Here is a 24,198-nt window from a genome sequence, read left to right on the forward strand (position 1 = left end):
GGCCTTGCCTTACAATATAAAGCGCCTTGGGGCAACTGTTTGTTGTGATTTGGCGCTATATAAAAAAATTGATTGAATTGAATAACCAGGTGGGGTCTGACTGTAAACTCTGGACATGTGTGCAGTGGTTTAGTTTTTGTTTGTACCTCTGCGTTTGTGTTGAAGACTTTGGTCTCCTTCTTCCCCATGGTGAGGCTGCTAATGTCAAGCAAAATGGTGAAAATCAAGTAATCGGACAGCAGCAGGTTCTCATCAAACAGCTTGATCTCCAGAATATTCTGGGGGAAATAGCAGAAGAAGATCATGGTTTGAGAAAGATTATATCATAACTGTTAAATGAGCACAAGTGGAAAAACGGCCGCTTGGCCCCATCTGTAGCCAGGCCTGGACGGAATGCTCATCAGCGAGTACCTGGTTTTTCTGCAGAGCGCAGTCTGGCAGAGCCTGAAAAGGCCATGTGGACTTTCCATCTCCAGGTGCTTTCTCCCATGGGTGGCAGTGAAATTCAAGGGCCTTGACAAACCAGACCCGGGCGGCAGAGGCAAGCTCTGGAGGCGTGGATGTTTGGATAATTTGGCCTTCTTGGAGCCCCTGACTGGAGACCTGTAGGCGGCTCCATTGGAGGACTCCATTGTTCTGCTGAGGCACTTCAACGCACCCGTTGGCAATAATAGACACCTGGAAAGGCATGATTGGGAGGAATGGCCTCCCTGACCTATACCCGATCAGTTATTTGTTATTGGACTTCTGTGCTAGTCATGGACTGTCCACAGTGAACACCATAATTGAACATAAAAATGCTCATAAGTGTACATTGATGATTGATGATCAATTTTGTGATCGTATCATCTCATGTAAGGCTGCATGTTGTGGACATTCGGATGAAGACAGGGGCAGAGCTCTCAACTGGTCACCATCTGGTGGTGAGTTGGATCAGAGGGTGGGGGAGGATGTTGGACAGACCTGGTAAGCCCAGATGAATCATGCGGGTGAACTGGGAACGTCTGGAGGAGCCCACTGTCCGACAGATCTTAAACTCACCTCTGGCAGAGCTTTTGTAGTATCCCTGTGGAGTTTGGGGGCATTGAACCAGAAAGGGCAATGTTCAATGCTTCCATTGCAGAAGCGGGAGCTGTGGCCTGAAGGTCTTAGGTGCCTCAGGGGGCGCCAAACCTCGAACACCATGGTGGATACCGGTGATCAGGGAAGCCGTTCGACTGAAGAAAGAGTCCTTCTGGGATATGTTATCTGGGAGAACTCCGGAGGCACTTCTGGAGGCCCATGATGCACCTCAGGAGGGGAAAACGGGGAACCATCTAAGCTGTCTACAGTAAGGATGAGACTCTGTTAACCTCAACTGAGGATGTAATCCGGCACTGGAAGGAACACTTTGAGGAACTCCTGCATCAGACCAGAGCACCCTCTATAGTAGGGGCAGAGCTGGAAACTGATGTGGGATTATCATCAATTTCCCTGGTGGAAGTTAGTGAGGTAGTCAAACATCTCCACAGTGGTAAGACCCCAGGGGTTGATGAAATCCATCCAGCAATGCTGAAGGCTCTGTGTGTGGAGGGACTGTCTTGGACATCTCTTCAACATTGCAATGAGGTCTGGGACAGTGCCTAAGGAGTTGTAAACTGGAGTGGTGGTCCCCATATTTAAAAAAGGGGACAAACCCCATTAAAGGGGCATCACACTACTCAGCCTCCCTGATAAAGTCTACTCCAAGGTGCTGGAAAGGGGGGTTTGGTCAATAGCGGGACCTCTGATTGAAGAGGAACAATGCCAGTTCCATCCTGGTCATGTAACAACCAACTAGCTCATCACTCTCACAAGGATCCTGGAGGGTGCCTGGGAGCATGCCCATCCAGTTTGCATGTGTTTTGTGGACTTGGAGAGGGCATATGCTCGGGTACCCTGGAGGTGCTGCAGGAGTATAGACCGAGGGGGTCCCTCCTCAGGGCCATCCAATCTCTGTACTCACAAAGCGAGAGCTGTGTTCAGGTTCTCTGCAGTAAGCCGGACTCATTTCCAGTGAGGGTTGGCCTCCGCCAGGGCTACGACTTGTCATCATTCTATTTGTGATATTCATGGACAGGATATTGAGGCGTAGTCAGGGGGAGGAGGGTTTTCAGTTTGGTGGGCTCAGGGTCTCATCACTGCTTTTTAGATGATGTGGTCCTGATGGCCTCATTGGCCTGTGACATCCAACACTCACTGGATCAGTTCACAGACGAGTGTGAAACGGCTGGGATGAAGATCAGCACCTCTCACTCTGAGACCATCAGAGGTGGTTAATGTGGCTTGGGAGAGGGACATTTGGGGTCCCCTGCTGGAGCTGTTGCCCCTGCTACCTGATCTCGAATAAGCAGTTGAAGATAAGTGAATGAGTGTTCATCAGTTTACTAAAATATATATTCTAAGTATTTATATTTTGGAAATTTTTTTCTAGATTAGAGCAGATTTATCCATGAAGACTGCGCTAGCCGTTAATAATAATGCTCAAAATGTATTTGTGTTGTTTCAGGTTTTCCACAGCTGCTTTATCAGTGTGTGATACAGGAACCGAAAACCAGCACTACGTAGACTTACTTTCACATGGGTGGGGATCCTGAATGTAAATGTTTCATTCCACTTGGGGTTGTTTGTGTTGGCCACAGTGCTTGTGCGATAGATCCTCGCCGTGGAAGTGGGCAAAGAGAGAACGACATAGCAGTCAGATTCAGTCACTGTTAATAAAGACATGGAAATATTAACAGCTGTTTCTGTAGCACAAGATAATAAAGTGAATGTGTCATATCAAAAAAGTACAATATAACGTGACAGGTCACGATGATTTTAAAAAAAGATTCTGTTTCATTGTAAAAAAAAAAACAACATGAATCATGAATGTGAACCACGTGAAAACAAAGCTTTGCTTACAGTAATCTTGGGAGTATTTGTTTTTTGCACTTAATACAGTGACATTCAAGATCCAGTGGGGCATAGGGTGCTTCTGCAGAAACAAAATGAACATGAGTTATGCATGGTACCATAGCTAAACATCAGAACAATATACTTTTTTCTCCTGACAGAAGCTTAAAGACTGAAAGAAATTATTTGTTAAACAACCTGTGATGAAACTGTGATTATTGCTTGCCGACAACAAGATATGCCACATTTCATGGCACATGTTAACACCAAGCTTTTAAGGAAGAAAGACACGATAATTCCTCACACAATTAACCTAAGCAGAGCAGGACCTGGTTAGTACTTGGATGGGAGACCTCTTTGGAATGCCAGCTGCTGTGTGTGTTTCTCCATGTAAAACTGGAGCTGCGTCAGGAAGGGTATCCGGCATAAAACTTGTGCCAATTACCAATGCGGATCTGGCTGTATCTGCTGTGGCGACCCTGAACAATACGGGAGCAGCCGAATGAACAACAACTTACAGAAGTGAAAAACTGGAACACAGTGAATGTACGGGCACTTGAATAGGGGACAGGTGAGGGCATAAATTCAAAACTAACTGATAACCAAATTAACAACAGGTGTGAGATGAGCAGTGATGTGTTACTTAGTAATGCCTTACTCTAATCTGACCGCTTTTTTCAGTAATAAGTAATCTAACATGTTAATCTTCTCAAATCAGCAATCAGATTAAAGTTACTTCTCCAAGTCACTGTGCGTTACTATGTATTGTGGGTCGATTGCAACTGGCCCGTGGGCAGCGGCGTTTGGTTGACCTGCCCACTTCACCCCCTTTCAGTGAGCTGCAAGCTTTTCCTGTGTTGTGCAGCAGCTCCGAGTTGCAAAACAGTGGTCTCTCAAAGCGTGGTGATACTCAGAGCTATGGTTTTACTAAGACATTTCTTTGCTTTTTTGTTTTCTTTTAAACTCTGTGCCACTGTGCATCTCCTTGCTAAAAACAGTTGATCTGTGATGTGTTATATCAACTAATACTAACATTTTTTTTTCCACCCAAATCCACTTAAAGTCTCTTTCTGAGGACGACATGATGTAAAAAACGCCGATAAAACTTTCTTACCTGTCAATCTGGTCGTGTTTTCTGCATAAATAAACGTTATCCATTTTTCTGCTCAAATAGAAAGCCAGGGGCAAATCCATGTGAGAAGGGGGCGTGGGTGGCTCCCCACAACACTTCTTCATTAAAGGTACACTTTTGAAGACATTTTTTTCAGACTATTACTACTAGTAGTACTACTTATAATAATAATAATAATAATAATAATTTCAACAACTAAAATGTTTAAAAAGAATTTAAATGTTAGAAAAATGTTAGAAAAGCCGGATGATGTCCTTTGCCACGGACAGTTTATGTTGGAATTCCGATGGGTCTGGTGCTTCCTTTTGACATAACCTCTCGTTTTTTGCCGATGAGGCTTTCAGCTTTTCCCGTTAACCCACCTGTCAGTTTGGCAGCCAGAGGAAGAAGAACAACTCCATCCTAATGCCAGCCTATTTATTCCTGTTCAGGCCATGACACAGAATGCAGAGGTGTCAGCTGGGTTCCCTTTGTTTGAAGGGCTGCTTGCATCAAAACAGAGACACACCCACTGGGTTATTGATCCCGTATCTCAGGCCTGCAGGCTCAGCGGCCTTCAGCTCCACCCTGTCAAATGTTGTTTCACCAGTAGTGTCTCAACATGTTAGGATGCACTGAAGAGTGTTTAGGCGATTATCATCTGTGCTGCAGCTATCCGGGTATGTTCATGTACGTTTGCCTGCTTCTTCAGAGTTAAAGAGGCTGTCCCACATCCTGTGGCACTGATGATCTAGTCTGATCGTCCAGTCTGACACTGGGGTATGGTGAGTAAAGAACAAGTCGTGCAGGTAATACACACCAACTCTGGCCATCATCCAGAATTCACACAACCCAAGTTACAGTCATAACACTCATTTTATCTTCAAGGTTCCACAATTCTATGCCTGTGCATGCAGGAAACTCTTCTAATATGAACAAAACTTCTGCAAAAATGATTCATTTTATTTCACCAAATTTTGTACTCCTGTCTTGTCTGTGAGACATGCCCACTGAGGCAGTCTACACTCCATGACATGGCCATACTGCCACTGCAAAAAAGATGAGCCGTGGCTCCTTCTGTTTCTGAGACCTGACAGTGTGTTTGTTTTAAGATGGGTTTTTTGGCTATATCATCAGTGTTTATGAGGTATTTTGGCTGTAAACTATTGTATTTGAAAGATACCTGGTGTCACATATGAAGTTGTTGAAATCTGAAAATCAAAAAGTGCATCTTTTATCTGTATTCATGTTCAATGTTGAGTGTCATTGGGGGGCTGGAGTCTACCCCAGCACACACTGGGGGTGTGGAGTGTCAGCACGGACACCTTACCACATGTCGGACATCTTTGTGTTGCTTGAGGATGTCCTCCTCCCTAAGTAGAAGCAACACGGACTATTTAATGTGCTGAAGAAGAGCTAACGACATAAAATAAAATGGAACATATACAAAGAAATTGTAAGTTACCTTTCCAGAAGCTCAAACACCATCCAGAGTTTACTCATTGACTGGAGAGAAGAGGACATCAAAGTGCATGAATGTGATTAGTTGCGCCTGTTGATTATTTAATCCGGTTATCCACTGTAGTGGATATGAAGAGTTCAGGCGCAAAACCCTGTATCTCCACCAGACCACTCTTGTTTTAAATAAGGATATTTAACTGATGGAAGTTGTACATCTCCATGAATCATTCTTTCTTGTTATGAAATGGTTATGGTGCACTGAACAAAATAGCAGAATCTCAAAAATCAGCCTTTATTCAGAAATGTGTTAATTAGAAACCTTTAATATATTTGGCTGCAAAACCTGGTATCTCCACCTTCAGTTTGTTTGCAAAACTCAGTAAGTCCATCACTTTAATGTACGCTAGGACAGAGACGCCAAGTCAGCTAAAAGCTTCGTTCCAATGATCTTCAGCGTGCTCCTGCGGGTGTTCCACCTGGTGCTGCGCCTGATGTTTGGGAAAACGAGGGAGATGAGAGCCGCGTGAAGCCACACATCTGGCACTCTCCTTCTACCCCTCTCTCTGCACCACTCCATGGCACAGAGCCCAACTAAGCATGCAGTCACAAAGTTCTTCTGGTGTGGATTTAAAGGAGCAAACTGGAGCGATCTGAATTGTTCATCAGCAGATGGATGAATATGGGTGTGTGTGTGTGGAGACAATTCGCCAGACAGAACTTAACGATGCGCTGTTACGTGGTAACAGGTTGCAGCAGTTCCTGAGGACACCTGACACCTCTGCCTAAAATCATCACATTCGTGATCAGCAGGCAAGAATGTATACGAGGTCTATTAGAAAATAGACGCAATCACACATGATTCAAATCCATATAGTTTTTGAAAAAAATAATAAGGTTGGATACTTTTCTAATAGACCTCATACTTCGTGGCATTCATGACGTGCTGTCGTTATGTGTAAACACAGCATCAGAGAAGCTCTCGTGGGTACCACAACCTTTGCGTCATGTGACTGAGATACATATCAGTGAGTGGTGCGCTGTTTACTATGTGGTTTTGCACACAAACTGGGATGGCGCTTACGAGGTTCTGCATTTTGACTTGCATTTACCATAGGATTTATGGGGTGTTGCAGCAGAATTGATTTTGTTTTCAGATACGAGCCTCGGTAAGCTTTCACTTGCAATAGTTATCTCATTTTCTGTGGGCGTGGCGTTTACGGGGTTTTGTGCCTGAACTCTTCATATGTTCACTTTAAATAATCAGACAGTATTTAAGCCAAATAAAGCCACAAATGACAAGACAGAAGCAGTGATCCCAAACAGTTATCATCACAAAGTATAAAACTACGACATAAAAATTCACTGTTGAAATTTTGCTTTTAATCTCTGATCTCTTGATGTCTCTGATCAGTGAGCTGAGATTCTGTTCCTGAACTGATTTCTCATCATTGACTCTTGACCTTTTATCCTATTATTCAAATGAAATCATTGATCATTTAGCTCAACCTCTGATTCTGATCACCAAGGTTTGATCCCAGTTGTTGAGCTTTGATTGTGATTTCTGTCCTTGTATCCTGATCCTCTTGATCCTAATCTTGTCTCAGCTGTGATCACTGCTCTACCTTATTTTTATTTTTTTTTTTACCTCAGTGTCGATGTCAAATGTCTTGGATTCCTTCTTCCCTGCAGTGAGGCTGCTGATGTCAACAGTAAAAGTGGAAATGAGGTTGTCTATTTTCATGGGATCTTCGTCATACAGCTTTATCTCCAGAATATTCTGGGAAGATTGTACAACAAAGTTACACATCCATTAGTTTTGTAAATAAAGTGAAAATGAGTGATGACAAAACTTCAACAATTTGCTTAAGAGGTCTTTATTACCGCGCGTGTCAACAAAGCGTATGACAGCAGGATATTGTGTTACTGGTGGGTGAGTGGGGCATGGGCGGAGCGGGGTTAAGGGGCAGGAAAAATCTGGACAGATTTCCTTCAGACATGGTGGGAATATTACCTGGACAGATATGTGAATTAATATGAAGGTGTGTTGCACGCAGTGTATGTGTCAGACCTGTGGTGCATTTCACTTCTTATTCTGCTGTGTTTGGACAGAATGGACATTATACAACCTTTGTCTATTGCACCATCAGTAAAAACTTTCTGGAAGCGTGAAACATAAATGGGTGCAATACAAGAAAACTGATCAAATGTAGTTTTGAGTCACCGATGTGCCTTCTGGCAAACAAACAAAATCAAATCAATTTTATTTATATAGCGCCAAATCACAACAAACAGTTGCCCCAATGTGCCTCATATTGCAAGGCAAAAGCCATACAATAATTACAGAAAAACCCCAACGGTCAAAACGACCCCCTGTGAGCAAGCACTTGGCGACAGTGGGAAGGAAAAACTCCCTTTTAACAGGAAGAAACCTCCAGCAGAACCAGGCTCAGGGAGGGGCAGTCTTCTGCTGGGACTGGTTGGAGCTGAGGGGAGAGAATCAGGAAAAAGACATGCTGTGGGAGAGAGCAGAGATCACTCACTAATGCTTAAATGCAGAGTGGTGCATACAGAGCAAAAAGAGAAAGAAACACTCAGTGCATCATGGGAACCCCCCAGCAGTCTAAGTCCATAGCAGCATAACTAAGGGATGGTTCAGGGTCACCTGATCCAGCCCTAACTATAAGCTTTAGCAAAAAGGAAAGTTTTAAGCCTAATCTTAAAAGTAGAGAGGGTGTCTGTCTCCCTGATCCGAACTGGGAGCTGGTTCCAGAGGAGAGGAGCCTGAAAGCTGAAGGCTCTGCCTCCCATTCTACTCTTACAAACCCTAGGAACTACAAGTAAGCCTGCAGTCTGAGAGAGAAGCGCTCTATTGGGGTGATATGGTACTATGAGGTCCCTAAGATACGATGGGACCTGATTATTCAAAACCTTATAAGTAAGAAGAAGAATTTTAAATTCTATTCTAGAATTAACAGGAAGCCAATGAAGAGAGGCCAATATGGGTGAAATATGCTCTCTCCTTCTAGTCCCCGTCAGTACTCTAGCTGCAGCATTTTGAATTAACTGAAGGCTTTTCAGGGAACTTTTAGGACAACCTGATAATAATAAATTATAATAGTCCAGCCTAGAGGAAATAAATGCATGAATTAGTTTTTCAGCATCACTCTGAGACAAGACCTTTCTAATTTTAGAGACATTGCGCAAATGCAAAAAAGCAGTCCTACATATTTGCTTAATATGCGCATTGAAGGACATATCCTGATCAAAAATGACTCCAAGATTTCTCACAGTATTACTAGAGGTCAGGGTAATGCCATCTAGAGTAAGGATCTGGTTAGGAACCATGTTTCTAAGATTTGTGGGGCCAAGTACAATAACTTCAGTTTTATCTGAATTTAAAAGCAGGAAACTAGAGGTCATCCATGTCTTTATGTCTGTAAGACATTCCTGCAGTTTAACTAATTGGTGTGTGTCCTCTGGCTTCATGGATAGATAAAGCTGGGTATCATCTGCGTAACAATGTAAATTTAAGCAATGCTTTCTAATAATACTGCCTAAGGGAAGCATGTATAAAGTGAATAAAATTGGTCCTAGCACAGAACCTTGTGGAACTCCATAATTAACCTTAGTCTGTGAAGAAGACTCCCCATTTACATGAACAAGTTGTAATCTATTAGATAAATATGATTCAAACCACCGCAGCACAGTGCCTTTAATACCTATGGCATGCTCTAATCTCTGTAATAAAATTTTATGGTCAACAGTATCAAAAGCAGCACTGAGGTCTAACAGGACAAGCACAGAGATGAGTCCAGTGTCTGAGGCCATAAGAAGATTATTTGTAACCTTCACTAATGCTGTTTCTGTACTATGATGAATTCTAAAACCTGACTGAAACTCTTCAAATAGACCATTCCTCTGCAAATGATCAGTTAGCTGTTTTACAACTACCCTTTCAAGAATTTTTGAGAGAAAAGGAAGGTTGGAGATTGGCCTATAATTAGCTAAGATAGCTGGGTCAAGTGATGGCTTTTTAAGTAATGGTTTAATTACTGCCACCTTAAAAGCCTGTGGTACATAGCCAACTAATAAAGATAGATTGATCATATTTAAGATCGAAGCATTAATTAATGGTAGGGCTTCCTTGAGCAGCCTGGTAGGAATGGGGTCTAATAGACATGTTGATGGTTTGGAGGAAGTAACTAATGAAAATAACTCAGACAGAACAATCGGAGAGAAAGAGTCTAACCAAATACCGGCATCACTGAAAGCAGCCAAAGATAACGATATGTCTTTGGGATGGTTATAAGTAATTTTTTCTCTAATAGTTAAAATTTTATTAGCAAAAAAGTCATGAAGTCATTACTAGTTAAAGTTAAAGGAATACTCGGCTCAATAGAGCTCTGACTCTTTGTCAGCCTGGCTACAGTGCTGAAAAGAAACCTGGGGTTGTTCTTATTTTATTCAATTAGTGATGAGTAGTAACTTCTGATTTAAGGCTCTCTTTTTCAGAGGAGCTACAGCATCCAAAGTTGTGCTCAATGAGGATGTAAAACTACTGACGAGATAATCAATCTCACTCACAGAGTTTAGGTAGCTACTCTGCACTGTGTTGGTATATGGCATTGGAGAACATAACAAAGAAGGAATCATATCATTAAACCTAGTTACAGTGCTTTCCGAAAGACTTCTACTGTAATGAAACTTATTCCCCACTGCTGGGTAGTCCATTAAAGTAAATGTAAATGTTATTAAGAAATGATGAGACAGAAGGGGGTTTTCAGGGAATACTGTTAAGTCTTCAATTTCTATACCATAAGTCAGAACAAGATCTAAAGTATGGTTAAAGTGGTGGGTGGACTCATTTACATTTTGAGCGAAGCCAATTAAGTCTAATAATAGATTAAATGCAGTGTTGAGGCTGTCATTCTCAGCATCAATGTGGATGTTAAAATCGCCCACTATAATTATCTTATCTGAGCTAAGCACTAAGTCAGACAAAAGGTCTGAAAATTCACAGAGAAACTCACAGTAACGACCAGGTGGACGATAGATAACAACAAATAAAACTGGTTTTTGGGACTTCCAATTTGGATGGACAAGACTAAGAGTCAAGCTTTCAAATGAATTAAAGGTCTGTCTGAGTTTTTGATTAATTAATACGCTGGAGTGGAAGGTTGCTGCTAATCCTCCCCCTCGGCCCGTGCTACGAGCATTCTGACAGTTAGTGTGACTCGGGGGTGTTGACTCATTTAAACTAACATATTCATCCTGCTGTAACCAGGTTTCTGTAAGGCAGAATAAATCAATATGTTGATCAATTATTATATCATTTACTAACAGGGACTTAGAAGTGAGAGATCTAATGTTTAATAAACCACATTTAACTGTTTTAGTCTGTGGTGCAGTTGAAGGTGCTATATTATTTTTTATTTTTGAATTTTTATGCTAAAATAGATTTTTACTGGTTGTTGGTGGTCTGGGAGCAGGCACCGTCTCTACAGGGATGGGGTATTGGTGGGATGGCAGGGGGAGAGAAGCTGCAGAAAGGTGTGTAAGATGACAACTCTGCTTCCTGGTCCCAACCCTGGATAGTCACGGTTTGGAGGGTTTGATAAAATTGGCCAGATTTCTAGAAATGAGAGCTGCTCCATCCAAAGTGGGATGGATGCCGTCTCTCCTAACAAGACCAGGTTTTCCCAAGAAGCTTTGCCAATTATCTATGAAGCCCACCTCATTTTTTGGACACCACTCAGACAGCCAGCAATTCAAGGAGAACATGCGGCTAAACATGTCACTCCCGGTCCGATTGGGGAGGGGCCCAGAGAAAACTACAGAGTCCGACATTGTTTTTGCAAAGTTACACACTGATTCAATGTTAATTTTAGTGACCTCCGATTGGCGTAACCGGGTGTCATTACTGCCGATGTGAATTACAATCTTACCAAATTTACGCTTAGCCTTAGCCAGTAGTTTCAAATTTCTTTCAGTGTTGCCTGCTCTGGCCCGCGTAAGACATTTGACTATGGTTGCTGGTGTCGCTAACTTCACATTTCTCAAAACAGAGTTGCCAATAACCAGAGTTTGATCCTCGGCGGGTGTGTTGCCGAGTGGGGAGAAACAGTTAGAGATGTGAACGGGTTGGTGGTGTACAGGGGGCTTCTGTTTAGAACTACGCTTCCTCCTCACAGTCACCCAGCCGGTCTGCTTTCCCGGCTGCTCGGGATCTGCTGGGGGACAGCTAACGGCGGCTAAGGTACCTTGGTCCACACCAACTACAGGGGCCTGGCTAGCTGTAGGATTTTCCAAGGTGCGGAGCCGAGTCTCCAATTCGCCCAGCCTGGCCTCCAAAGCTACGAATAAGCTACACTTATTACAAGTACCGTTACTGCTAAAGGAGGCCGAGGAATAATTAAACATTTCACACCCAGAGCAGAAAAGTGCGGGAGAGACAGGAGAAGCCGCCATGCTACACCGGCTAAGAGCTAGTAGCTGCGCTAAGCTAGCGGATTCCTAAAAACACACAAAGTGAATAATGTGTAAATAATTTAGAGGTGATTCAGCAGAGGGAGTGCTTTAGTTAAGGCACGTGAAGATTACACTGTGAAACAAATCATTATCTAGTTATCTAGATCAATCTAACTACGCAGATTAAACAGCTAACAGATACAGCAAAACACTGCTGTGCTCCGGAACAGGAAGTGATACAATACCGCAGTGAGAGCCAACCACCAGTAGAGGCAAGCCAGTAACAATGCACAGTTAATTCAATCACAGCCACACCAAGGAGATGTAACATTACTTTTAATTACTTTTTGACTTTTTTCACTTTTAAAATAGTGGAGATGATCGAAGAGGAACGAGAGGAACAGTTGCTTCTGGAAGTGACTGAGCTGCTGCCAGCCTGGCTGCAGTTGCAGCAGACATCAGGACTCCCGTTCAAGGTTTCCGGTCTTACACATTTAATGGTCTTATTTATTTATTTATTTATTTATTTATTTGAGGAGCACAATTCTGCAAGACTGGAGCACACATCACTCTCTCTCTCTCTCTCTCTCTCTCTGCTCTCTCTCTCTCTCTCTCTCTCTCTCTCTCACTGTGTGTGTGTGTGTGTGTGTGTGTGTGTGTGTGTGTGTGTGTGTGTGTGTGTGTGTGTGTGTGTGTGTGTGTGTGTGTGTGTGTGTGTGTGTGTGTGTGTGTGTGCCCCAGACGTGTTTGATATGCTTGCTGTGAGGACCACACACGATTGTGAGGAAATATGACGACATGCTTTCATTAAATGGCATTCTGCTCCAATACAGCTCTTCCACAGCAAATATGTGTCTTTGAATCAGGAAAATCTTTTTGCTAAATGGCGTGCTGTGGACATGTGATCCATCAGAAATCTATCCATCAGAGCCAAAATGCAGGAAGAAAGAGGAGGATGCATCCATGCCAAATCAACCTGCAGATTCACCTCAGATCTGCTGTGAGGACCTCAAGTGAAAAAACAAGGGAACAGCAAAATGGACTTACAGTGTTATTGCCAAATAAATCAGATCAAGTCAATCAGCATGTGGTTGAGCGCTGCATGTGGATCTCAGAGCCAAGGAAAAAAGGATTATATAAGCAATGGATTATCCCGTCCCAGGGCCCTCCACACGAAATTCTGCCTGAAGACAGGTTGGTCCAATACATGAGCATGGCCAGTATCATGTACATCAGAATTTCAATAAAATGTGTAATTTCATCCCAAATAAAAATATACATCACAAATGACTCACCTGATTGTGTCTATTTATTGTTCTTTTCTCATTCATTAAATGTATTCCATGTAAATTAATTCAATTTCAGCTGGGCATTGAACCAACTTTCTTCAAAAAAAGGGGGTGGGCTGATGCTTGACCCTGGGCCCTCCAACGGACAAACAAGGTATATACTGGACATGAAAGAGAGGACACTCAATGCAGCAGGGACGTCATTCTGCAAGTCTGTGAGTGCGCTGTATACATTTTATTATTTTATTTTTTTTTATAATTTATTAAATTTTTTCTTGTCCTTACTGGGAGCAGTGGGGGAATTTCCACAGTCTATTCACATGGATAATAGCAGGATAATAAGAGCTGAATGTTTTGTGCGTAAACGTGTTTCAGCTGAGAGTGGTCACTTCAATGAGATACCAACTGCAAAATTGTCACTTGTTTGCGTGTTTGGTCACTAGTTTTCATCTCCATCTGCTCTCGAACAGTAGCAGCCAGAGAGATAGGATCTAAATCAGCAACACTGAGACCGAAGTGACGCAGCAGGCATGATGTGGTTACACAAATTCAAACTAGGGACCAATCAAATTTGTCTCAGCAGCTTTTGGTGACACACACAGTTGGTATTTTTATTTTATCTAATAATGTTGTATTCTTTGCTCTTATTATTATTTATTTTTATTTATTTAACCAGGAAAATCCCAATGAGATTAAAAACCTCTTTTGCACGGCAGTCCTGGCCAAGAGGCCACAAAAGTTACACAACAATTACAATTAAATCCATACATTTAAAATAATCTATGGTTAAGAAAAACAGTTACAATTTAAAGAAGTCATCTCATGTCCTCTCAGTCCAGTTCAGTTAATTAATAAAATAAGTTCAGTTAATTTCCAGTCTTTTTGAAACATGTTCCATGTATTAGTATATAGCATGCAGTAATTACATGCCCAGGCTTGAAGTTGTTGTTGCGAGCCAAAGGGTAAAATCAGATGTATGAAACTCCTGATCTTTGGGTGTGGCTGAGACTGACTGGAGCTGCATCCAAATGCCTGCATTCTAAAGAAATTACCTTCATGCACAAGGCGCCCGCCCTACTTTGTGAAAATATGATGATGTAACACTCTGTACTTTCACTTACTTTTGCTCTTCATACCAAATTATAACTCCTTTTGCTCACAAAATAATTTGATGCTACAGCACACTTTACCTGAGCCTCTTGTATTTATGTAAGGTTAAAGACATTAAGTCAGGTTTTTCTAACACACACTCTTCAGAAAAAAGACATTCCTGTGCAGCAGTGATGTAAAGAAGCATAAGCCTAATGAATATTTTACACATTACATTTTTTTATTATATCCCAAATGAATCCCTTTGTAATCACCAATATTTTGGCTAGGAACTGTAATTTAATTACATATTTTTTTCTCAGTAACTGCAACAGATTACAATTACATTTATTTTGTACTTTAATTATGTAATTGCATGTAACTCCACGGGCTCTAGAATGGGTAGTGTTTACAGAACAGCTAGCTGACATAGTTCAAGGGTGGTAATAAATTGTGCAATGTTTCTATAATGAGTTGGAATGGTGTGTGTGTGTGTGTGTGTGTGTGTGTGTGTGTGTGTGTGTGTGTGTGTGTGTGTGTGTGTGTGTGTGTGTGTGTGTGTGCGAACGTTTTTAGAAACTTAGACCTCAACAGTTTTTAGAGGAAGAACTCAACCATAATTTTTTTATGTTAATTTACTGTCTTAATGTATTTATAAATTGTTTAGGTTCTTGTTATAATATACACGCTATTATTATTATCATTACTTTTATTATTATAATTATTACTATTATTATTATTATTATTATTATTATTACTTCATTTATTATTATGTACTTCATTTGATTTTTAAATGGACCACAATGGAAATAAGTTTTTTTTTCTCACTTTCTTGTGTCATCCATGTATTTTTAATGTATTTACAATTATACTGTACTTACATTAAACCTACTAAATAAAATCATGCACGCACACACACATACATGTACACAGACGCCATTTCGCGTTTAACATACACATAATTTACCACCCCCTGCTGGAATGGTAAATTATGGTCCAGAATGTAATTATCAATGTCCATTGTTCAGTGCTGTTAGATAATATTTGTAGTTTCACCAATAATATTTGTCCTACCAACGGTCTGTTTTGGCGGCGTTCATCCTTGACCCAAAACACATAAGCATACCAAATGGCAAATGTCAGCTCTGTATGTGATCGAAGTTACACACACACACACACACACATACACACACACACACACACACACGGCTGCCCTGCTACTGCCTCTGTTTGAATGAGGTAAGACTCACCTGCAGTGTGTCATTGATCTTGTAGCTAAAAGTTTCATTCCACTCAGGATTCTGTGTGTTTGCCACAGATTTAGTTCTGTACGTCCTTTCAGACGTGGCAGGGAGGCTGACAGTCACGTAACAGTCTGCTTCAGACCCTAGTGTTTGAGAGGAGAAAAAAGCTTCACAGTGTCTGAACAGTGGGAGGAGCAGTACGAAATAGTGATGACATTTTGCTTTTGACAATTTCCAGGAGAGGCATCTGAGAAAATCATGTTCTCTACACCACATTCTTCTAGCACTAATGTCAATTTATTGTTGTTACTGTGACATTTATGTACATATTTCTACAGTCAAACGGATTTGCTAAGAGTGTTATTTCAGTGAGACATGCCAACAAAGTATTTTTCTATGACTCCTATGAAGTAATATGTCAGGGCAAATACAAAAAAAAAAAATAAAGCATTAAGATCATCCCTCCACAATCAGCTGTTTTGTGGAAGTAATTGGTAACATGGCCATGTTAATGTTATTGTTAGTTAAATATTTTTTAATTTTGGGACAGTTTATCCAAATGAGCAGAGATGCTTTTTTAATGATTTCATGATGTTAAACAGTGCAACTTGATGTGCATTGGGAGCTTTTTGCCGCTACCCTGTGACACTGAAGTAAGAGGAGTTCCTTTTAGTATGTGTTCTGAAATCTTATCTGTACTTACAGTAGTCTTGGGACTGAACTTTTTCTGCTTTTAGTGCTGTAACATTCAAGGTCCAGAAGGTGGTATTTTCCTTCTGGTGAAAAAGACAAAAAGAAATCAATAAGTAAAAAAAAAAAAAAAAAAAAAAAATCACTGAGTAAAGTTTCTTTTTCCCTGTAAAATATTTGCAATAACACTTGACTGACACATTTCTTCTGTCAATAATTAAAGCTCCATTACATGTCTATTAAATTAATCTAAAAACTATATAAAACCAACATGAAAGGTTTGATGCTATTGTTAATACTAAATAAGAAGTAATTTGAACTTTCTGAACATCACACCTTGAGGTACATCTTAATAAGTGGTTAGAATGGTTGCTGTGGAAACAGGTTCATTTTTCCCAGTTGCAGATAAATAATTCATGCAGATGTGTTTTATCACATCTGTAAATCATAAAGAATCAAAGCAGAACATAGAAATGATTTTGAAGAATAGAAGAGCCGTGACACAGTAACAGAAAGTACTCTGAAGGTCAGTAGGTGTTACTTCTGTGTGCAGACACACAGCCGCCTCAGGGCAGAGTGCAGGGTTAGCACATAGTGAGCTTCACATTGTTCTAGCCAAATGCAACATTTGCATCTTTCCTGTTTTGTACAGCAACAGCCAAAAGAACACTACAGACTCAGCATGCAACTGGCAGAGAAATCAATGAAACAGAAAGCAATACAGGTTGCTGAAAAAATACTGAACATGATCAACCTGAAGAACCACAAAAGGCCCCCTGATACATGCACGACTTTGATGCACCTACTTGCACAATCTGTGTCGTGCAGGAGAGTAAACTCATTGTTAAGTGTAGACTGTATGTAAGAGCGGCGCCATTGCATGCAATCGTGCAAAGAGAATTTTGAAATGTTCAAAAAATCTTTCATGCATAAATGTCATGCAATAAATGTGAAGTGGTAGTGCATGTTGGGTGATCTACTCACCAACACTACGCGCAGCTTGTCAAGTCAGTAAAGAAGAAGTGAACAGTGGTGCGTCAGCACACTGCATCAGAGCACACTCGTCTGAACAATTATAATGAGATGTTAAATCTGTCATAAACATACCTTAACAGCTGCTCACAAGAAGGAAAGAACATGCAACTGTTTTACCAAGCCATTACAAAATAAACATGACAAATAATTACTTTCTTAGATGGCTCCAAATGCTTTCTCCTGCTCATTCAGCGTGCACGCTTGAGAAAAGCAGTAGCTGAAGCGGTCCTCTGTGATTCGGCAGCAATTAGAGGCATTTTCAACACCTAACTCAGACAGAAAATGATTAATCTGCTACAAAATAATTATTTTAGATATGCAATGTCCAGCACACAACGTGTGGCAGCCAGTGGAACAAAGCACAGCGTCCAGATGGGAACACAGTGGGTGGGATCATTACAACGATGTGTGTGCAAGTGCGCGGATCAAAGTCGTGCAAGTGTCAGGGCACCTACAGACTGTGCTGTGTGTTAGCATGAAGACATCAAATCAACTTACCGCCATCATTGTGGCCAGCTGTTAAAGTTCCACACTTTGTCCTTCTGATATTGTGGATGCTGCATATAAAAATGAGGATAAAAGCGTAGAGTCAGGTCTATAAACAATGAAGCAGTGACAGTGTTTGAAATGGAGTTGAAATGAAAACAATCAAGACATTCTTGTCATGTCGACTTTCAGCTTTAATTCAGAGGATTTAACAAATATAACACATTAACCATTCCTGAATTATAATTAATTTTTACACACAGTGCCACCATTTTCAGAGTCCAGAAATAAAGTGTGTGTGTATATATATATGGTGGTGTTTGTCTCCCCTCCTTCTGTTTAGAGTTCATGGAGTTGTTCTCCTGTCTCTGTCTGTCAGCTATGTGGGTTTCCCCCTGGTGCGTGTGTGATCTGTTCTTTCCTCTGTTCTCTGTGTCAGAGTGTCCACACCCTTGAGTTCCCACGCGGTGCTGCCCCTGTGATCTTGGTTTGTTTTTGCTCTGTGTCCATTTATGTTTCATGTAATCATTGTACTTGTGTTCCGTTATTAGTTTTGTCATTCTGGTGTTTTCTGTTTGGTTATTTACGGAGAGTATTAGTTTTAGTTATCTCATTCTGGTTTTACATGGGTTTATTTCCATGTTTGTTTCTGATGATTTGAACGTAGATTTTATGTTTGTTTTTTTTAAGTTGTCCATTGTAATATTATATATTTGGTTCATTCGGGAGTCAGGTTTTGTTTCTGTCACTTTATGTTCTGTCAGATCCCACATGCACGCGCACTTTGTTTCCTCTGTTTCCTTTGGTTCGCACCTGTCGCTGATCAGTTCATTTGTTATTTAAACCCTCACCAGTTCTTCTTTGTTGCCAATTCCTGCACTGTAGTCTCCATGCATTCCATGTACTTGATTCTGTGAGTATATGGAATATTCTGAATATTCCTTATGCAATAAGCCATGTTTTTCCTGTCTTTGGTTTTCTTTGATCTTCTGTTACTCTGCGTTTGATTTTTTTGGACTCTGTTCCCTAAGCCTCCATTACTGCACTGTGTGGATTTTGTCACTTGAGATACATTTGTAAAATAAAACACCTTGGTTTCTCACACAATTCCTGTGTTTGGCTGCCTGCATTCTGGGGTTTAAATCTGACAGTGAACCTCCTCGTAACGCAGGTTTCTTTTTTCCAAGTTACTGAATAGGTGTTGGACTTTATTTACATCAATCATTAACATAAACAGTATAGTAATGTATGGAAAACCTCTATGGAGTAGGTAGTTCTCAAAAAATGAGTGACTGTGCAAAAAGAAGGCAAGTGATGGAAGCCACCAAAATACCTATGTAACTAAAAAGGAGTTAAATTCTTCTCTGTCTGTTCTTGGAGAAACTGGTAAAATGCACAGTTGTGGCATTGTACATCATCGGTTCCACAAGATCATGGTGGGGTTAAGCAGAGAAGGATTTTCTTATAAAGAAGACTGGAAAGTTCGGATACAGTCTGCCCGAAGGCACATAGGTGATTTAAGGCACCTTGACAGTTGCACGGATTTGATCCTCGCACTCTTGCGCAATTCGTTGTGGCAATGTGTCCCGTTTGTCCCGCTTGAGACTACTTTACATATAATATTAACCATTTTGTAGCTGATGACGCATTTGCTCTCAGAACTTGGCTGATGAAACCAGTCACTTATCGCTCCCAGAATCATAGAGAAATTATCTACAGCTACAGGTTGTCTTGTGTGCATTGTGCAGTGGAAACCACATTTGGAATCTTGTCTCAAAGGTAATTATATATAATACAAGTATATATTATAACGGATTGGTAAAATAGTTGCATTTCCATTCCTTCTTATGAGTTAGATTATGTATCTGTAAAGATATGTTTTTAAAAATGTAACAGCTCATAATCATCAGGATACCCTGCACGCAATGACACGCAGTGACATGCAGCAACAAGCAGTTACATGCAGTGTTTTCGAATATGTTGTACAATGTGCACAACTATTTCACGCAAGTGGCACAAATTTAATTTGTGACAGAAATTTTGAACATTTCAACATTTTCTGTGCACACTGGCACACAGCCGCACACAGTTTACAATGGTTTATGACGAGCACGCAATCTTTCATGCAATCTTGCGTGCCACTGAGGGGATCAAATTTGTGCAAGTGTCAAGGTTCCTTTACACTTCAATTTGAACTGATTTCTTTCTTTGTATGAAAGTCCTTCTCTGTTCCACTCTGACTTGTTAAAACAAAAAAATGGCTGTAAAAGTGATGATTTATACGCGTTATATTGGAGAAAGGGAAATGTGTAAAAGGGTAAGGGGTGCAACATAAGGAAAACGTGTTTCTGAAGAAGACATTGCATTTTACATAGTACATAGTTTGACAGGCTCACTTTGTTTGGGGGGGGGGGGGGGTGGTGGTGCCAATTTATTTATTTATTTGTTAACCTGTGTGTTAGTTGCCTGTTCTTTGGAGAAGAGACAGTTGTAAGGCTGTGAAATGTGTGTTACTGTTTGTACATCTTCTTCTGCAGAGTGTTATATGGATTGTACTTTTTTGTCCAGGTGTTTGCTCTGGAGTCCAACCTTTTGTGTAATTTTTTTCTGAAAAGTATTATTCAGATTATTCAGTTTTAAAGATGACATGTATGCCTCATGAGATTTGAATGTCAGTCAGTGACCAAAGGCAATGTCTTTAGGATTTTAGCACTATAGTCTTTAGGACCAGGATCTGTGGGTAGCGCTGGAATGATGTATCAAACGAGCCGTTACTTAAATGAGGAAGTTCACTTTCATTGTGGGGAGGTGATGGTCTAGTGGTTAAGCATTGGGCTTGAGTCCAGAGGATCCTCAGTTCAAATCCCAGCCTGACTGGAAAATTACTAAGGGCCCTTGGGCAAGGTCTTTAATCCCCTAGTTGCTCTTGGGGTGTGGTAAGTACCTCGTATGGCAGCACCCTCACACCAGGGTGAATGTGAGGCATTATTGTACAGTAAATAGCTTTGAGCGTCTGATGCAAATGGAAAAGTGCTATATAAATGCAGTCCATTTACCATTGTGAAGGAGTGTCAGCTTTGACATTTTGGCCATTTGACACATTTCTCTGTTCACAAAGAGGTTCCAAGGGGAGTACCTAGGTTTCACCTGGCTGTGGAAGAGATTATTTAGAGATAATGGACTGGCTGTATGCCTGGATGGTTCCATCCAGGACCCAAGGTGGTTCTGTGCTGCGTGCTCCTAAACTTGACTTGTTAATATCAACTTTTCAACATATCTTAAACCATTCTTTACCTTAAAACGTCACTCTTCTGGAAAAAAAAATACAGCCTCCTGTCCCAGTGAAACCACTGCCCTCGCATGTTTCTTCCTAGCCTGAGGCAGGTGGTGACAACCTATTCAGTAGAAAGATTTATTTTCTTCCTGCAATTCAAGACAAGGCTAAACTGACTGTCTGTTGAGATGTGGTCCCTCACACCTGTACTGTCTTGTTTTAAAGTAATTGGTGCCCAAGGCAAGATTTTTAATGGGGCCCCCACAACACACACACACACACACACACACACACACACACACACACTCCTCTTGACGATCAATGCATGTCAGAATGACGGGGAGAAACTCCGCTCAAGCCACTACCAACTATTCCCAGCCTAACAAAACACAGTTTATTTTGGGCAGGTCATTTTAGGGGAACCTCACCCCAAAATGGCTTAGGAATGAACAAACCATGGATGAAGGCATGTTAACATTTCTTGCTACCTGATCTTCTTCTTCTTTGCCTTTTGGTTGTTCCCGTTAGGGGTCGCCACAGCAGATCAATCGTTTCCATCTCACCCTGTCCTCTGTATCTTCCTCTGTCACACCAACCACCTGCATGTCCTCTCTCAGCACATCCATGAACCTCCTCTTTGGTCTCCCTCTTCTCCTCCTGCCTGGTGGCTCCATCCTCAGCATCCTTCTCCCTATATACCCTGGGTCCCTCCTCTGCACATGTCCAAACCATCTCAATCTCACCTCTCTGACTTTGTCTTCAAACTGTCCCACCTGAGCTGTCCCTCTGATATGTTCATTCCTAATCTTGTCCATTCTTGTCACTCCCAAAGAGAATCTCAACATATTCAGCTCTGCCACCTCCAGCTCTGCCTCCTGTCCTTTTGTTAGTGCCACTGTCTCTAAACCATACAACATAGCTGCTCTCACTACTGTTTTGTAAACTTTCCCCTTCACTCTTGCTGATATTCTTCGGTCACAAATCACTCCTGCCACCTTTCTCCACCCACTCCACCCTGCCTGCACTGTCTTCTTCACCTCTCTACCACACTCTCCATTACTTTGAACAGTTGACCCAAAATATTTAAACTCATCTACTTTCACCACTTCTACTCCTTGTAACTGCACTATTCCACTGGGCTCCCTCTCATTCACACACATGTACTCAGTCTTGCTTCTACTGACTTTCATTCCTCTTCTCTCCAAAGCATATCTCCACTTCTCCAGACTAGACTCAACTTGCTCTCTACTCTCACTACAGATCACAATGTCATCTGCAAACATTATAGTCCATGGGGACTCCTGTCTGATCTCATCTGTCAACCTGTCCATCACCACTGCAAACAAGAAAGGACTCAGAGCTGATCCTTGGTGTAATCCCACCTCCACCTTGAATGAGTCTGTCATTCCGACTGTGCATCTCACCGCTGTCACACTATTCTTGTACATGTCCTGCACTACCCTAACATACTTCTCTGCCACTCCAGACTTCCTCATACAATGCCACAACTCTTCTCTTGGCACCCTATCATAAGCTTTTTCTAAGTCCACAAACACACAATGTACACTCAACAAAAATATAAATGCAACACTTTTGGTTTTGCTCCCATTTTGTATGAGATGAACTCAAAGATCTAAAACTTTTTCCACATACACAATATCACCATTTCCCTCAAATATTGTTCACAAACCAGTCTAAATCTGTGATAGTGAGCACTTCTCCTTTGCTGAGATAATCCATCCCACCTCACAGGTGTGCCATATCAAGATGCTGATTAGACCCATGATTAGTGCACAGGTGTGCCTTAGACTGCCCACAATAAAAGGCCACTCTGAAAGGTGCAGTTTTGTTTTATTGGGGGGGATACCAGTCAGTATCTGGTGTGACCACCATTTGCCTCATGCAGTGCAACACATCTCCTTCGCATCATCCGTGAAGAGAACACCTCTCCAACGTGCCAAACACCAGCGAATGTGAGCATTTGCCCACTCAAGTCGGTTACGACGACGAACTGGAGTCAGGTCGAGACCCCGATGAGGACGATGAGCATGCAGATGAGCTTCCCTGAGACGGTTTCTGACAGTATGTGCAGAAATTCTTTGGTTATGCAAACCGATTGTTCCAGTAGCTGTCCGAGTGGCTGGTCTCAGACGATCTTGGAGGTGAACATGCTGGATGTGGAGGTCCTGGGCTGGTGTGGTTACACGTGGTCTGCGGCTGTGAGGCTGGTTGGATGTACTGCCAAATTCTCTTGGAGACGGCTTATGGTAGAGAAATGAACATTCAATACACGAGCAACAGCTCTGGTTGACATTCCTGCTGTCAGCATGCCAATTGCACGCTCCCTCAAATCTTGCGACATCTGTGGCATTGTGCTGTGTGATAAAACTGCACCTTTCAGAGTGGCCTTTTATTGTGGGCAGTCTAAGGCACACCTGTGCACTAATCATGGTGTCTAATCAACATCTTGATATGGCACACCTGTGAGGTGGGATGGATTATCTCAGCAAAGGAGAAGTGCTCACTATCACAGATTTAGACTGGTTTGTGAACAATATTTGAGGGAAATGGTGATATTGTGTATGTGGAAAAAGTTTTAGATCTTTGAGTTCATCTCATACAAAATGGGAGCAAAACCAAAAGTGTTGCGTTTATATTTTTGTTGAGTGTAACTCTTTCTGTCCTTCTCTGTACTTTTCCAACAGTATTCTCAGAGCAAACATTGCATCTGTAGTGCTCTTTCTCGGCATGAAACCATATTGCTGCTCACAGATCTTCACCTGTTTTCTAAGCCTACCTTCTACTACTCTTTCCCATAACTTCATGCTGTGGCTGATCAGCTTTATGCCTCTGTAGTTACTGCAGCTCTGCACATCACCCTTGTTCTTGAAAATAGGAACCAGCACACTTCGTCTCCACTCCTCAGGCATCCTCTCACTTTCCAAGATTTTATTAAACAATCTGGTTACAAACTCTACTGCCATCTCTCCTAGACATTTCCATGCCTCCATTGGAATGTCATCTGGACCAACTGCCTTTCCACTCTTCATCCTCTTCATAGCAGCCCTCACTTCTTCCTTGCTAATCTCTTTTACTTCCTGATTTACTCTCACCACATCATCCTGCCTTTTCTCTCGC

At 41.6% G+C, this 24,198-nt stretch overlaps 1 protein-coding gene across 4 annotated transcripts in view; it reads right to left on the reverse strand.

The window, feature by feature from the left end:
• The window catches only part of LOC117523536 (cytosolic phospholipase A2 beta-like), a 146,221-nt gene that overhangs the window by 108,696 nt on the left and 13,327 nt on the right, over positions 1 to 24,198 (reverse strand). The window contains exons 2-10 of one of the 4 annotated variants that reach the window (XM_034185095.1): positions 17,799 to 17,857; positions 16,279 to 16,351; positions 15,582 to 15,718; positions 7,131 to 7,262; positions 5,490 to 5,530; positions 5,355 to 5,397; positions 2,923 to 2,995; positions 2,593 to 2,729; positions 147 to 278 (exon numbers count right to left, since the gene is read on the reverse strand). In XM_034185095.1, the coding sequence (XP_034040986.1) occupies positions 147 to 278; positions 2,593 to 2,729; positions 2,923 to 2,995; positions 5,355 to 5,397; positions 5,490 to 5,530; positions 7,131 to 7,262; positions 15,582 to 15,718; positions 16,279 to 16,351; positions 17,799 to 17,807 (777 nt within the window). In that variant the 5' untranslated portion in view covers positions 17,808 to 17,857. The remainder of the gene's footprint in view (positions 1 to 146; positions 279 to 2,592; positions 2,730 to 2,922; positions 2,996 to 5,354; positions 5,398 to 5,489; positions 5,531 to 7,130; positions 7,263 to 15,581; positions 15,719 to 16,278; positions 16,352 to 17,798; positions 17,858 to 24,198) is intronic. The other 3 variants (XM_034185096.1, XM_034185097.1, XM_034185099.1) reach the window with 3 other exon arrangements.

Source organism: Thalassophryne amazonica, chromosome 13 (assembly GCF_902500255.1).
Source record: "Thalassophryne amazonica chromosome 13, fThaAma1.1, whole genome shotgun sequence".
In the NCBI taxonomy this organism is placed as follows: domain Eukaryota; kingdom Metazoa; phylum Chordata; class Actinopteri; order Batrachoidiformes; family Batrachoididae; genus Thalassophryne; species Thalassophryne amazonica.